The 13,562-nt window shown below is 33.9% G+C and overlaps 1 protein-coding gene across 1 annotated transcript in view; it reads right to left on the reverse strand.

Annotated features, from left to right (window-relative positions):
* LOC106478504 overlaps positions 1-13,562 on the reverse strand; it is an 88,845-nt gene that overhangs the window by 13,862 nt on the left and 61,421 nt on the right. Inside the window, exons 5-10 of the mRNA XM_022382122.1 lie at positions 12,193-12,363; positions 9,599-9,720; positions 7,580-7,688; positions 6,938-7,160; positions 3,503-3,567; positions 1,533-1,613 (exon numbers count right to left, since the gene is read on the reverse strand). Of these exons, the coding sequence (XP_022237830.1) occupies positions 1,533-1,613; positions 3,503-3,567; positions 6,938-7,160; positions 7,580-7,688; positions 9,599-9,720; positions 12,193-12,363 (771 nt within the window). The remainder of the gene's footprint in view (positions 1-1,532; positions 1,614-3,502; positions 3,568-6,937; positions 7,161-7,579; positions 7,689-9,598; positions 9,721-12,192; positions 12,364-13,562) is intronic.

Genomic DNA, 13,562 nt, shown 5'->3' on the forward strand with positions numbered 1-13,562 from the left:
TAGATTATGGGATTTTCGCCCACTCTTGCTTCAAATCTTGGAGTAGATCGCTCTTAGAAGTTGGTTTGTTTGGTTGTTTCTTGACTTGCCGGTCGAGTATGGCCCAGAGGTTTTCAATGGGTTCATGTCAGGAGATTAGCTCGGCCAGGGCAACTTCTGGATACCATTTTCTTCCTGCCACTTTTGGGTGTTTATAGCAGTGTGACACGGTGCTCCATCTTCCTGGAACAACGTTGAGTTCTTGTCCACGAAACCCGAGGAATAAAGTGGCAAGAGTCTTTCCTCCAATATCTCGACGTATTTCGCAAAATTTATATTGCCAACGCACTCCACTAAGCTCGATCTCCCACCAACCCAAACAGCTCCCCAAACCATCACGCTGAAGCCACCATGCTTCTCAGTTGGCTGCAATCTGTTAAGCCAAAACTCTTGGTGAGGCATTCTCCAGACCCATATCCTTCCACTGTCCGAAAATTTAGCGAATCTCGATTCGTCTGAGAACAATACGGTCTTCCAAAAGTCCAGAGGCTTGGTCATCATATCATTTGCCCACTTCTTTCGTCTGACTATGTTGGCAGGTCTTAATAAGGGCTTCCGTCTAGCTGCTCTGCAACAATAACCCAATCTGTGGAGACTCCGTTGAACAGATTTCGGGTTCATCCCTTCAACTTTGGCCACTTCTGCAGTCGTTAATCTGGGACCCATTTCGATGCTCCTCTTGACAGCCCTTTTTGTCCTCTCCGACGGACCAGGACGACCCGGACGCTGCTCAGTTGTTTCCTTGCCATGTTTCCTGAACTGCACGATGATTCTGTTGACTATCGAAAGCGGGATTCCCGAATTCTGCGAAATTTGCTGCTGACTTATTCCACCATTTGCTTGACCAATTATCCTTCCTCTAACAAAATCTGACAATTCGAGAGAACCTTGAGTTCTAGGCACGTTGTAGCACAAGATAATTAGTGTGCGGATCATTTTCATTTATATAGTGCTCTGTGAACACAAATTAGTTAGCATAAATCAGTTAGATGACGAAAAATTAGGTGTCTATTTACTTGTGACCACTCAGTGTACATTTGTATGTTTTTACTCCAGAGCTTCACTGTATTGTCTGATATCACTCTACGCTGGTATAGCTGAATATCAATAATATGTTGTAATATCAACAATCACTCTTACACTAGTGTCTCTAAATCAATATGATGCTGTAATATCTACGATCTTTCCATGTTAGTAAATCTTCCCAACAATACTATGTCGTCACATCAATCGTATGTTGTGAAACGACGTTATGTAATATATGCAGAACATCTGGGAAATATATTTTTGCTAATATTATGTAATATGTATGGTCACTTAACGCTAATATTTCTTTCATTCTTTAATAATGTTCGTACGTCGTAAATATTCACACCATTTATACCCGTATAGCATTATTAACACACATAATACGTCAATATATATATATTCCAAGCTTATACAGACTAAGTTTCGTAATAATTATCCCCCAAATTCACTAAATCGGTACTCACTCACTAAAGTAATGTACTCCTGGCTACCAGGAACATGGACTGGGGGGAGACAAGCGTCTTCAACTCTTCTAGCGAAGTTTCCTAGATGAACATTTTCATGTTTATAATCTATCATTTAATGAGCTATTTTGGTTTAATTAGAAAATACTTTTTTATAATTTTATACGAGATCTATTAAATTGAAACGAATGTTGTATGTTTGAAATTTTTTTTTTTAGGCTGGAACGGTGAATTTTTCTTTCCATTTAGTTAAGTTTCGAATTCTGCTAACTCAGGGTTTTATTTGCATTTTCTGATTAAATTCTATAAAATTATAAGTTTTATTAATTTTTTGTCTCAGATAATAAGTTCTGATTTTTGAAATTATTTAGAAATTTTCAAATAACCCATGTGTGAAATAGATTGCCATTGGATTGTAAATTATAAATAGTTTGATTATTTTTCCTTATCGTTTACAGTTAGTTTTTTATATTTAGGCTTATTTTACTATGAGATGCTCGAAGTATTATTATTATTTTTATCTATCTTCAAAATGATTACTGTCCGATTTTCAAAATTAAAAAATATATATAATGATCGTATTTTAAATAAGCCGTCAGATCCTTCTGAATTTTAACAGGACTATACAAAGCTTTTAAATCTCGTGCGGTATACTTTAATCATTCTACCAAGAGTTTTCATTCCCCTTTGATATTTTCAATCGTTGATTATTTGGTTGATTATTTACGAAAAACAGACCGCTATTGAATAATGTATGGATGACTTAGGACTATAAATGTCATTATTTTGAAAACTGTGCAGTAAGCTGTTTAACTATTAATGATTTCAAAGCGGGATACCACATCGATAGAATTCATGTGACGTCCAAAGCTGATGTAAAGTCACGATTGAATGGCATGTACCACAACAACATTTTTGTTTCTACTTAGATAGTGTGATGGTAGTGATGCCATCGAAAAACGATCGCTTTTGAGAAATTCATTTAACAGCTCTTTCCGACGCAAAATATTCACACACTCCTCTCATTACATGTTCATATAGTGGACTTCAGAATGGCTAAGAGTGAAACGTGTGTTCATGCTATTCCAAACGAAAGCTTTCATGTCACGCCGGGCTCAGCTTCTTTAGATTTCTTTGGGACCGGAGTGTTGGAACAAATGTTTGGAAACCATCGTCATCCTACAGCAGATGTATTATGGAAATTATGTAAGAGAGAGTAGTGTGATTTGGACATGATAACTCTACGATGGAGCTCTTTCAATGGAAACTACGCCGCAGAGCTGTTGTAAAGATGCACGATCGCCAAACAGAGCATGAGTCGACATGGCAACATGTACTGTAACGACGTGGTAAGACTTTAAAATCGTTTTAATATAACGTAACTAACACTCTCTATTTCACAATATAGCTAACTTGTGAGCTTACTGAAAGTGCTGTGAATGCTCTTTAAAATTCTCAGAAGCAATTCATACAAATGAAGTATATTTTTACGAAATTTCCATATTTAAGAATTATTAGAGAATTAAAAATGTTGCAGATGAAAGTAGATAACTATTTAAATAGTAAATATCAAATACTTTATAAAAAAAAGGTCATTGTGAAAAACTGAGAACATTCATATCATAAATATCAACACTATTTACTTTTCAGAAGTTCTAATTTTACTAAGGACAAAACATATTTCCATAAAGACTTTACAGATATATTTTTTTCAATGAAAGTTTTCAAATATACACAGAAATAATATTATCTTAAAACAAGCCCAACTTTTAATTCTTGTTTTAAAACTTTTCCATTTTGAATGTAATTAACGAACTTCCAGATACGTTAATCATCCCGTATAACAACTGATTACAAATATTTGAAATATTTTCAGTTTCTTTGCCTCAAAAGTTTCAAGTTTGCACGTAAAAGATAAATTAAAACACTAATAAAGAATATCTAGTTTGCTTTATAACAGGATATCTTACCAATCTGAAGTTCGGTGATGTGTTTGTTCCTACGATGAAAGCTTATGCACACAAAACCATTATCACTGAAAACAAATAATCAATGGAAATGATTAATAGTTTAATATAATTAGAAATTTGTTTGTATATCACAGTTAAAACATCTCATACGGATTTTCTCGACTCAATTAATGTATTTGAGTACATTAAACAATGTGATGTTGAAATCAATAGTTGAGTAATTTAACGATTTACTCAAATACAACACTTCCTATAGTTGTATCTTATTGCTGTGTGTACTTAAAAATGGCAACTATAGATAGTTTACAAACAACTAATTATCTTGAAAGACAACACTTTTAGTGATATTTGCATAAGACAAACACATGAACAACCACGTTAAAATGCAATATGTTTTTAAGGCTATTGTGTTTAATACTTTAAAAAATGTATTAGCAAACTCAGAATAAAAGTTGAATGTGATATCAAATTCCAAAAAAGAAACGTTTCTTAAAAACATAATTGCAATTTTGTGAAACAAACTAATACTTGGGGGTACCTCGGATCTACCGCTGCATGAGGGCAGCACAGTTAAAACTCGACCCTTTACATGTTGCCTTGATTTGTTGTCGTGAAAACGTTTACTTACTAGAATGAAACTAGGATAGGGCATGACCAAGTTCAACAACGATGGGTATTCAAAATAATATTTTATATAAATTGAACATTTCGAAGGACACTGTCAACACATCTCGTTTCAACAAGACAAGTCTGTACGCGTATATCATCATCCCGTACTGTAAGTGTTTGATATACAGTATATATACACGTTAACTTTCAAAATATATTTCAAGTATTTCCATGGTGGTAAATTATCAAAATGGAACGTGGTATGAGTACAGTGTTTGTATGTACAAAAGAATACATTTAATCAACGTATTTCAGCAACGTCTGTATATATGAATACTTAAACGTATTCCAGCCATACTTGTTGGTGTACGTTTTCCTGTATGTCTTTGCTTATAAATATGTTGGTTTTCAAATATATTAATGGATTCATCCTCCATGTTTCTTAGTTTTATATTTAAAAAATGATTTGGGAAAGTTACCAGAAAAAAATGTTATTATTCAGACATTTAAAGCGAAACATGCCATCATATAAGCATATCCTGTTTCATAGCCGTACAAGAAGGCCAGTACCATCCTTTACATTGTCATAGGATATGCCTGATACCTTTCAGACGTATAAGTACGTTCATGTGAAATAATAATATTAACATTTATAAAATTAATAATGTGACATAATTCAACATGTTGTTCGAATTAACTGTGCTTTCTCATTGAGAATGGCGTCATGAATACCGGAAGTAAACAAGGACCGTGTTTTCTGTGCTGCCATCTGGTAGTGACTATATATATAATTCTCTATAATGGTAGATGGTGCATAATTTGTCGGACTGTCGATCTAACAGTCCTCGCATGGCGTCGTTGCCACAATAAAAAAAAAAAGCTCGCTTTGTACTTTCAGGCTTTGAGTGCGTTATAAGTGTGACTGTAAAATCCTAGTATTTTATTGCAATAGCCCAAAAATTGGCCTGTGTGCTGTTGACTAACTACTATCCCTCTAGTTCAAAGTTAAGGAGGCTAGCGCTTGTAACCTTTGTTTAGCAAAACAAAATAGACCCTAAAATACAATATCTCTTGCTAATCTATACTGAGTTGCTTCGGTTCTCATTAAATGAAGCATTTAGATTCAAATAAACTTTTTCTTTTCATTCTTTAAACTGTACAAAGTTTGTAATTTGTTCACGATTCCTTAACAAAAGCTTATACAAATAAGGAATGATCACCTTACTTTCGACCGATATAATATTATTCAACCTCTGCCAATCAAATTTATTGAATGAAAATAAGCTCTAACTTATAAAACATTGCTATTTTATACAAAATACGTCAAAAAGCAGCCTAGCAGGATGCAGTTGAAATAAAATTGTAACCGAGAAGTATAGGACACATTTGGAGTCCAGTGTTTCTCTAACGTAATATATAAATATAGCAACTATTGTAAGCTAAGTGCGTACGTGTTGTTGCTGCTACAAAAGCAGGGCTTCATAACGTGTATGTATACTGGAATAATGTGCTCTTTCTACAGCATGTCCATAAACTATTGAATCACTTTTACAATTCAATAGACTAGGAACCCTATCAGATAAACAGTTTCGGTTTGTGTTATGTAACACACTGAAATCTGACGGGTTGAAAAAAACAATACTTCATTGTCTATTAGACGATAACACAGCATATGACGAATTTGAGGGTCCGAATAACCAACGTATTTATGACGAGTACTACGGAGATGCTGGTACGTATGTTGGCGAAGATCGATTATCACCTAGACATCCTTCGAGTCACGAATGGGGTATATGTCGGTGTTTACTAATAGTGCTACTGGCCGTGAACAAACCTGATGTGTGAGCCTCCATTATACCACAAACTACAATTGTTTATCTTATATAGTTCTAATTATTTTCAATCAATAAAGTAATTTATAGTCACCCTGTTTTTATCTAAGTCTCAAACACATTTTTCTGTTGCGTTACATTTATCTGCTTTCAGTCAATGATATTTAATATTATGAAGAGAACACCTGCAGACTTAAACTTGGATATTTACGAATATCATTTTTTTCCACTTATTTCACGAAATATCGTACTTAATAAATAATGATTACTTCTAGGAATAATGATGAGTATATATGGATTTTCTAATTTTTCGTGAAATCTCTAATTTATTCAAGAAAGAAAGTCATTAAAAAACGGGTTTTGACCACATTCATATATGTAACTGGTGAAAATGTGTTAGGTGTAAGTAAAAAAAAAGGCCTCGCTTCAGTTCTAAACCAGTAAACTGTTGTATATTAACTAAATAATCACTAAAATAGATTTTCTCAAGATTTTGTTCGACTGTTAATGAAATGAAGCAGTTACTTACCTATAGGTTAACGTACATAATGTAAAAGGTAAGTTAGTAAATACCATTGAAAATATATCTGGAATAAAAACGTAAAACTATACAACTGTTCGAAAAGTTTTATACGAAATTTTAGTTCCTACTTGACAATAAAAGAAGTGCTATCTATTTAAGTTTCTCTGTTTTCTTTCTTATGGCTTAATCCGACTTATGATCCTAAGTATTAAGTTTCTATGTTTTCTTTCTTATGGCTTGATCCGACTTACCATCCTGATGTACTAAGTCTCTCTGTCATCTTTTTTGTGGCTTAATCAGACTTACCATTCTGATGTACTAAGTTTCTATGTTTTCTTTCTTATGGCTTAATCCGACTTACCATCCTGATGTACTAAATTTCTATGTTTTCTTTCTTATGGCTTAATCCGACTTACCATCCTGATGTACTAAATTTATATGTTTTCTTTCTTATGGTTTAATCCGACTTACCATCCTGATGTACTGTATGCCACCACTACTGTCGTATTCATTGTGTTGATAACCTCTTTGGTACAGGTTACTTTCGTGTCCTGATAACCAAGATCACTATGGCTAATGCGGAAACTAGAATTCCATTGGCTGAATATATAGGACTTACTGTTGTCTAGGGTATGCCAATGCTGATGAGCAGTGACCCAACCAGGAAATTGACATTCTATATAAGGGTGTTTGCCTGCAAAAAAGAAAAAATATGTCAAAATAAAAACATAAGCAACAAAAAGAATACCAATTCTAAACAATGTGGACAAATGCCAAAACTACAAAACAGCAAGTAGTAGTTGTAAATGATCATCATCAATAGCACTGGATTTTAAAGATGAAAATCAAATTTAAAAAATTTACACTGCTCTCTATATAATGAGTTGATGAAGTTTCAAACCAGTGTAAATAGCATTACAACAACATTGGTATTTAATAACTTGAAAATAGAATTAAACGAACTTGTAAAACATGCATACAAACTGAACAACATGTCTTTGTATTGCTGTACCTAATAGTCTTAGCAAGAAAATCGGGATCTATCCGAGTAATCATTGAACTAGTATTTATTCAGTTATGGTCATTACTTTTTGAGAACTTAGAACACCATACTCTTTCTAAGGTGCATAGTCCGATAGCCCTCCCTTGGTGAAACAAGGCCGTCACACGTGGCATCAGCTGACTGAGACAGAAGGAAGCTGTCTGGAAGACTGTCGTAAATCTAGTAAAAACAAAACGGTACTCTTTTACGCCTCTGGGAACAGATATACGTTCATCTCATATTACTTCACTTAATTAGACATTTGTCTGAAGTGTAAGTTCGTGCATACTTGTGATGTAATATTCTCGTATCATCAGAAAACACATGGTGAGTAAACGTAACGCCACTAAACATGTAATAGAAAAAAATACTATTTTTGAGGCAGCGATGATCTTAGGAACATAAATGTTTTTCTTATCATTTTATATTTGAATAAACACTGATATGTTTCATACGTATTAACACCCTCCAGATGTGAGATACTGACATATCGTTAAAAAACTTGTGGCACCAGCGCGCAATCTGTCGCAAGGCTCTTGACGATAATTCTAATCTTTTATCAGTATTTGTATATTAAATTGTGTCATTAACATTATTTGTAGATAATATAAAGTCTGTTTGTTTTATTAAAACACGTATATTATAGCATTTATTATTTATATCATTGACAATTTCACTATTAAACGCTTCTATGCTTTTTAGCTAAAGTAAAACTAGTTTGTTTTTTTTAGCCCCAAGACCGCATACTATTGTCGGGCCACCTTAGTTGTTGATGCATCATCAGTGATTCTCAGGCAGAGTTTGACATTGTAGCGGTCCCTAATTTACCAATAAAAAACTAAAGGGAAGGCAGCTAGTCAACACCACCCGCCGCCAACTCTTGCGACACTTTTTTTACTAAAGAATAGTTGGATTGACTGTCACATTATAAAACTCCCACAGTTGAAGGGGTGAGCATGTTCATCGACGAGGATTCAAACCCGCGACCCGCAGTCTGCGAATCAAGCTCCCTAACCATTAGGCCATGCTAAGCCTAACATGTTTAAATACAAAACTTTAAATACTATCAATGAGGCATAGTATTCTAATATTAATTTTGTGCTAATTACTTAATTTTCATAGACATAATAAACAGCTAATTACACGAATGCTCAAGAATCGGTTACAGGATATTATTTAACAATTTGAGGATAAATAAATCATCCACTTGGAGATTAGTCTTAGGAATGAATACACTTTAAACGAGTACGTAGGACTTTAAAACTTAATAGTCCTAAATAGTCTATTCGAACATTTATCACTTTGGACCTTTCAGCCGTGGGGGCGCTATAATGTACGGTCAATCTCACTATTCGTTGGTAAATAGAGTAGCCCAAGAGTTAGCAGTGGGTGGTGATGACTAATCTTTCACTGCTAAATTAGGGTCAGCTAGCGAAGATAGCCCTCGTGTAACTTTGGACGAAATTCAAAAGAAAACAACCCTTTGATGGAACAGCGGTAGGTCTACAGGCTTACAACGGTGTATGAAAATACGCTATTCACGCACCAATGATAGCAACAAATTACTGGTTTCATTCCCTTTGAAATCAGATTAATTTACCATCTTTCAAGAGTGAAATATAATTTTCCAAGTGAACAGATTGTTTCGTCAGATGTGAATAACATAATAAAAATATCCATTTTTTTCAAGATTGATTGGTTGGCGTTTTCACTTGAGAATTAAAGTTAAAAAAATAATATTAATTAATAAGTTGCTGAAAATCAAGATGACTTAAAATGAAAACTGAAACTGATATTGTTTTAGGTTAATGGAAATCATTTTGGTCAGAATGGATCATGTTTTTTTTAAAAAAACAAGTTCGTATGATCCTTGCCTCCCTGAAAAAAAATGTTGCACCATAAATATGCCTTTAGTCTCCAACTTATGTTTGTGAAATCCCAATGGATGATTATATAGTCATTTAGATAATGGAAAGATAACATATATATATATATTGTTAGCATGAATGTTTTCATAATCCTATATAGCTACAGGTAATGTTGTAAGTAGATTTTAATAAAGTCAAATAAAATTACAAACACGAACGTACAAAACATCGGTAAGTGTCTTCGTCCTTGTAAGAGATCCTGTGTTTTTTCTTTTTGATCATTTTCCCTACCAGATAATGAGATGAACCTTCCTTCCACGTCGCTACACATGTCAGTTCTTCTTCTACAAATAAATCAATCATAAAAAGAATTAAAACTACGTTTTTTATGTGTATAATTGACTTTTTTACTACCTTATTCCTACACTCATAATGGAATTGTTGTCACGGTGTTAGGTGGCTATATGATCGCCTAAGTCTAACAAATAATTAGTAACTAATTTTGTTTATATAGCTAGATACTAATTATTATCTGGCTTTATCCTACATTTTGGATTCTAATCTCCTGCTGCCTTCATGGAAGTCCTGCGAAAGACTATGTCTGTGAGGGTAATGACCGAGATTGAATCCTGATTTTTGTTTGATTAATGTATCTGGTGCATTTTACACTTGATTGAGTCCCCCCCTTCTAACATGAATGAATTGTATGAATATTTTCAAGAGGGTATCCAGATTTGGTTGACTTCTATTCTAGGTTAACTATGGATGAAGAAGGCTGATTTTATTTTTATTTTTCTCTTGTGTGGTTCATATCCTATTATTTTAATCTATGCTATAGTCTTCTTTGATACGACAGGCTATTACAGACAGATCGATATTGCCGAATCATATATGTCTATTGTGTTCCCAAATTGTAACTATTGTATTAGAATTCACACTCACAAGGGATATTGTAAGTTGTGTTTTTCTCTCAATTGGATGTTTATGTGGTTTAGTATGAATTACCTACAACCGCATCGTGTTGTATCTTCTGAATATTCTCCTGATTATTTTTTTTTTTTTTTTTTTACATATATGCTCTCTGTATTTTCAGAGAGAAACCTCCAACATAAGGGAATATGGCTCTGTAGCTGTAGTTTCATTCCTGTTTGTTCTGGTTTTCCTATTTATTTTATTTCTTATCAAGTGTTCCTGGTATCAATTGCTAAGATTGTCCCTGAAGAAGAAAAGTCCACCTTTCGGAAGCTTTCTTGTTTTAGTCCTTATTTGATATTTTTAAGTTACATGTTTGTTTAATGTTACGAATTGTTAAGGAAATTTTTACTGATTTTATTTTTCTGCTGCTTAGTTTCCTTGGTGTTACAAATCCTGTTCATTCTCGAAGTTAGGTACTCTATGCCGCTTGTTTTAACATTGTTGGGAGGTTTCATTTATAATTGAGGTATTATCCATTATCAGTTATGTGTCTTGGAAGAGGAATTTGTTATCTTTTTTTCCTATTTCGGTTTTGAATTATATCGTGGGATATTGTCCGTTCAGGTGATTTGTGAATTCTCGAATGTTATTTGTAATGTGTGGCCATATTACGAGTGCATCGTCAACACACCTAAGCCAAGTCCTGAGACGCAAGACAAATGTTTTGAGGATATTAACTTGCATCGGCAACATATTTAAGCCAAATCCCGAGACGCAAAACAAATGTTTTGAAGGTGTTAACTTGCATCGTCAACATATCTAAGCCAAAGCCTGAGATGCAAAAAAGATGTTGTGAAGGTGTTAACTTGCATCGTCAACATATCTAAGCCAAATCCCGAAACGCAAAACAGATGTTTTGAGGGTATTAACTTCGAAATATTACATATAAAGGTTATAGAGTTTTGATGGTGGAGGTGAGCCCACGGTTTGGACTTCTTATTGTTGGTAGTATTTACCTTTATGTTGGAAGTAGGCTGTGTTGATACAGAAGGTTGTCTCGGGGAGATTGTCTCTTGGGTGCGTTCTTTAGGATTTATATCATTTTGCAACTGTTGGTGAATTATTTATAGTGTGCCATGGAAAATAATATTAATGAAAAGGTTGGATAGGCCACGGCTGATCATTGTGCCTTTTGAGGTTATCCTGGTGGCTTTTATTGTCTCTGCAAAGCGAACTGAGTTCTTAAAGTGTGAAGGTGTTTTACTTGTTAAATATATTATATCTGCACGATGTCTTACTAAGAGGTGAAATGGTGAACCTTTGCTATGAAACGAAGGGAGTGTTTGTGAATTTCGGGTAAATCATAGAGGTTGTATTGTTAATTGTTTGAACCTTTCCATTCCAAGTTCTTTCTGGTGTTTCTTGAGGAGTTGGTTGTTTTTAGGCTCTCTGTTAGGCTTGTGATTCGGACTCCAAAACCGTATGGTAAGTACTTATTCATATTGCAACATAGTAGTTGCTCTCTGTTTTGTTTTATAAAACCTTTTTGAACTAACGACTCTATATTATGTTGTTTTAGTACGTTTTGTTATTACTGTATGATCAGTAATTTTATATTTTATATTTCGAAGTTTCACTAATTTTATCTGTCTAATTTTTTCTTCTGAGTGAACCAGACTATAATTGTATCTAAATTTTCCCATATAATTCTTAATCCTGATACTTAATGTCAACAAATAAATTGACGTAATCTTGTTCACTCTTGAAACAAGGCACTCTATAACGCTTGTTTTCACATTGCAGGAACGGTCTGAGAAACTACTATTATATCAAAAGTTTCTGATATAATTTCTACTCCTGACATTTGGCTTACGTGTGAAGAATCAGTTGAACAGGCTTACCACTACTCTCCGATTTAATCACATCCACGCAAGCCTGAAACCGGAATAAAAGTTTGGAGTTATCGGTGCAGGAGTCGATCGTGGACACTGGATAGTTGCACTCTCCATGACCACGGCTATAGGTAAAGGTGAAAGGTCCTTTGAAAGGACAGGAAACAGGAGCAGCATCAACTGGGTAGACAAATATGAAAAAAATAGGAAACAGTTAAAATAAGTGTCAGTTGAGATGGTGTAAAACATAGAAAAAGAACAGTTGAAAACTTAGAAATAAATAAATTATTTTAGAAGCATCAACCAGAGAGATAAAAGTATAATGTTGTAAAAAGCGTGACAAATAAAACAACCAGACATTAAAATACATCAACAACCAATCACAGTAAATCTACTCAAAACAAAATAACCTTTTACCAGTATTAAAAAACAACAACATTCACACGTCACGATGACTCTAATTTCTCATTTAGTTTATTTTGCCTAAAACATTTGACATATACCAACAGTCAGATCTTGTTTTCTTATTACAAAACTACACAATGGGCTGTCTGAATTCTGTCCAGCATGTGGATGCAAACCGTGGATTTTAAATGTTGTAAGTCCGTAAACTTACCATACGAATTTAAAAATAAAGATTTTTGTCAAGCAAAATAAAGCTTTTTATCATTTGTTTCAATTATTGTCATTACTGTCTTACAAGACAACAAAATCATCGTTTTAGAGTATTTTTTTGTGTTTCATGTTAAGTGCAGAACTACACAATGGCCTACACGAGTATTGTAAACCCGGTTTTTAGCGATATGAGTCCGCAGACTTGCCGCTGAGCCACTGCGGGATTAGCGATATGAGTCCGCAGACTTGCCGCTGAGCCACTGCGGGACATCGTTTCTGTGCAGTAAATATTATTAATATTGTATTTTGAGTAGAAAAATAACAACTATCAAGTACACTGATCAACTTTCTTTTTAAATGGGCGAATAATGCTATAGTAAGTTAATGCAAGTTGAAAAAACACTGTAATATATTTGTATTGTTGAAACAGGTATTCAGTCAACTAGCTTGTATCAGCTGGGTTCCTAGTTTGTCTTGAAATATTTACAATTTTAGTAATATATATATATTATGAGAAGAGGCATATTTCCAGAAATGATAGAATTTTTAAAAATTGAAAATTGTTCACAAAAATATAAAATATTTCAATAATGAAGTATGTAATACTTTGAAGCCATGGTATCTTTCTGGTTGTTTGTTCTTTCTCACGTAACGTATATGTGTTCAGAACACACACTCTGCTGACGTCAATAAGATTTTCAATGTCGTAAGGACAGAGATGTGTTGTGAAGTCTTCGAACCAAATAAAATGTTTCTAGGTTATC

This window comes from Limulus polyphemus, unplaced genomic scaffold (genome assembly GCF_000517525.1).
Source record: "Limulus polyphemus unplaced genomic scaffold, Limulus_polyphemus-2.1.2 Scaffold218, whole genome shotgun sequence".
NCBI classification, from domain to species: Eukaryota; Metazoa; Arthropoda; class Merostomata; order Xiphosura; family Limulidae; genus Limulus; species Limulus polyphemus.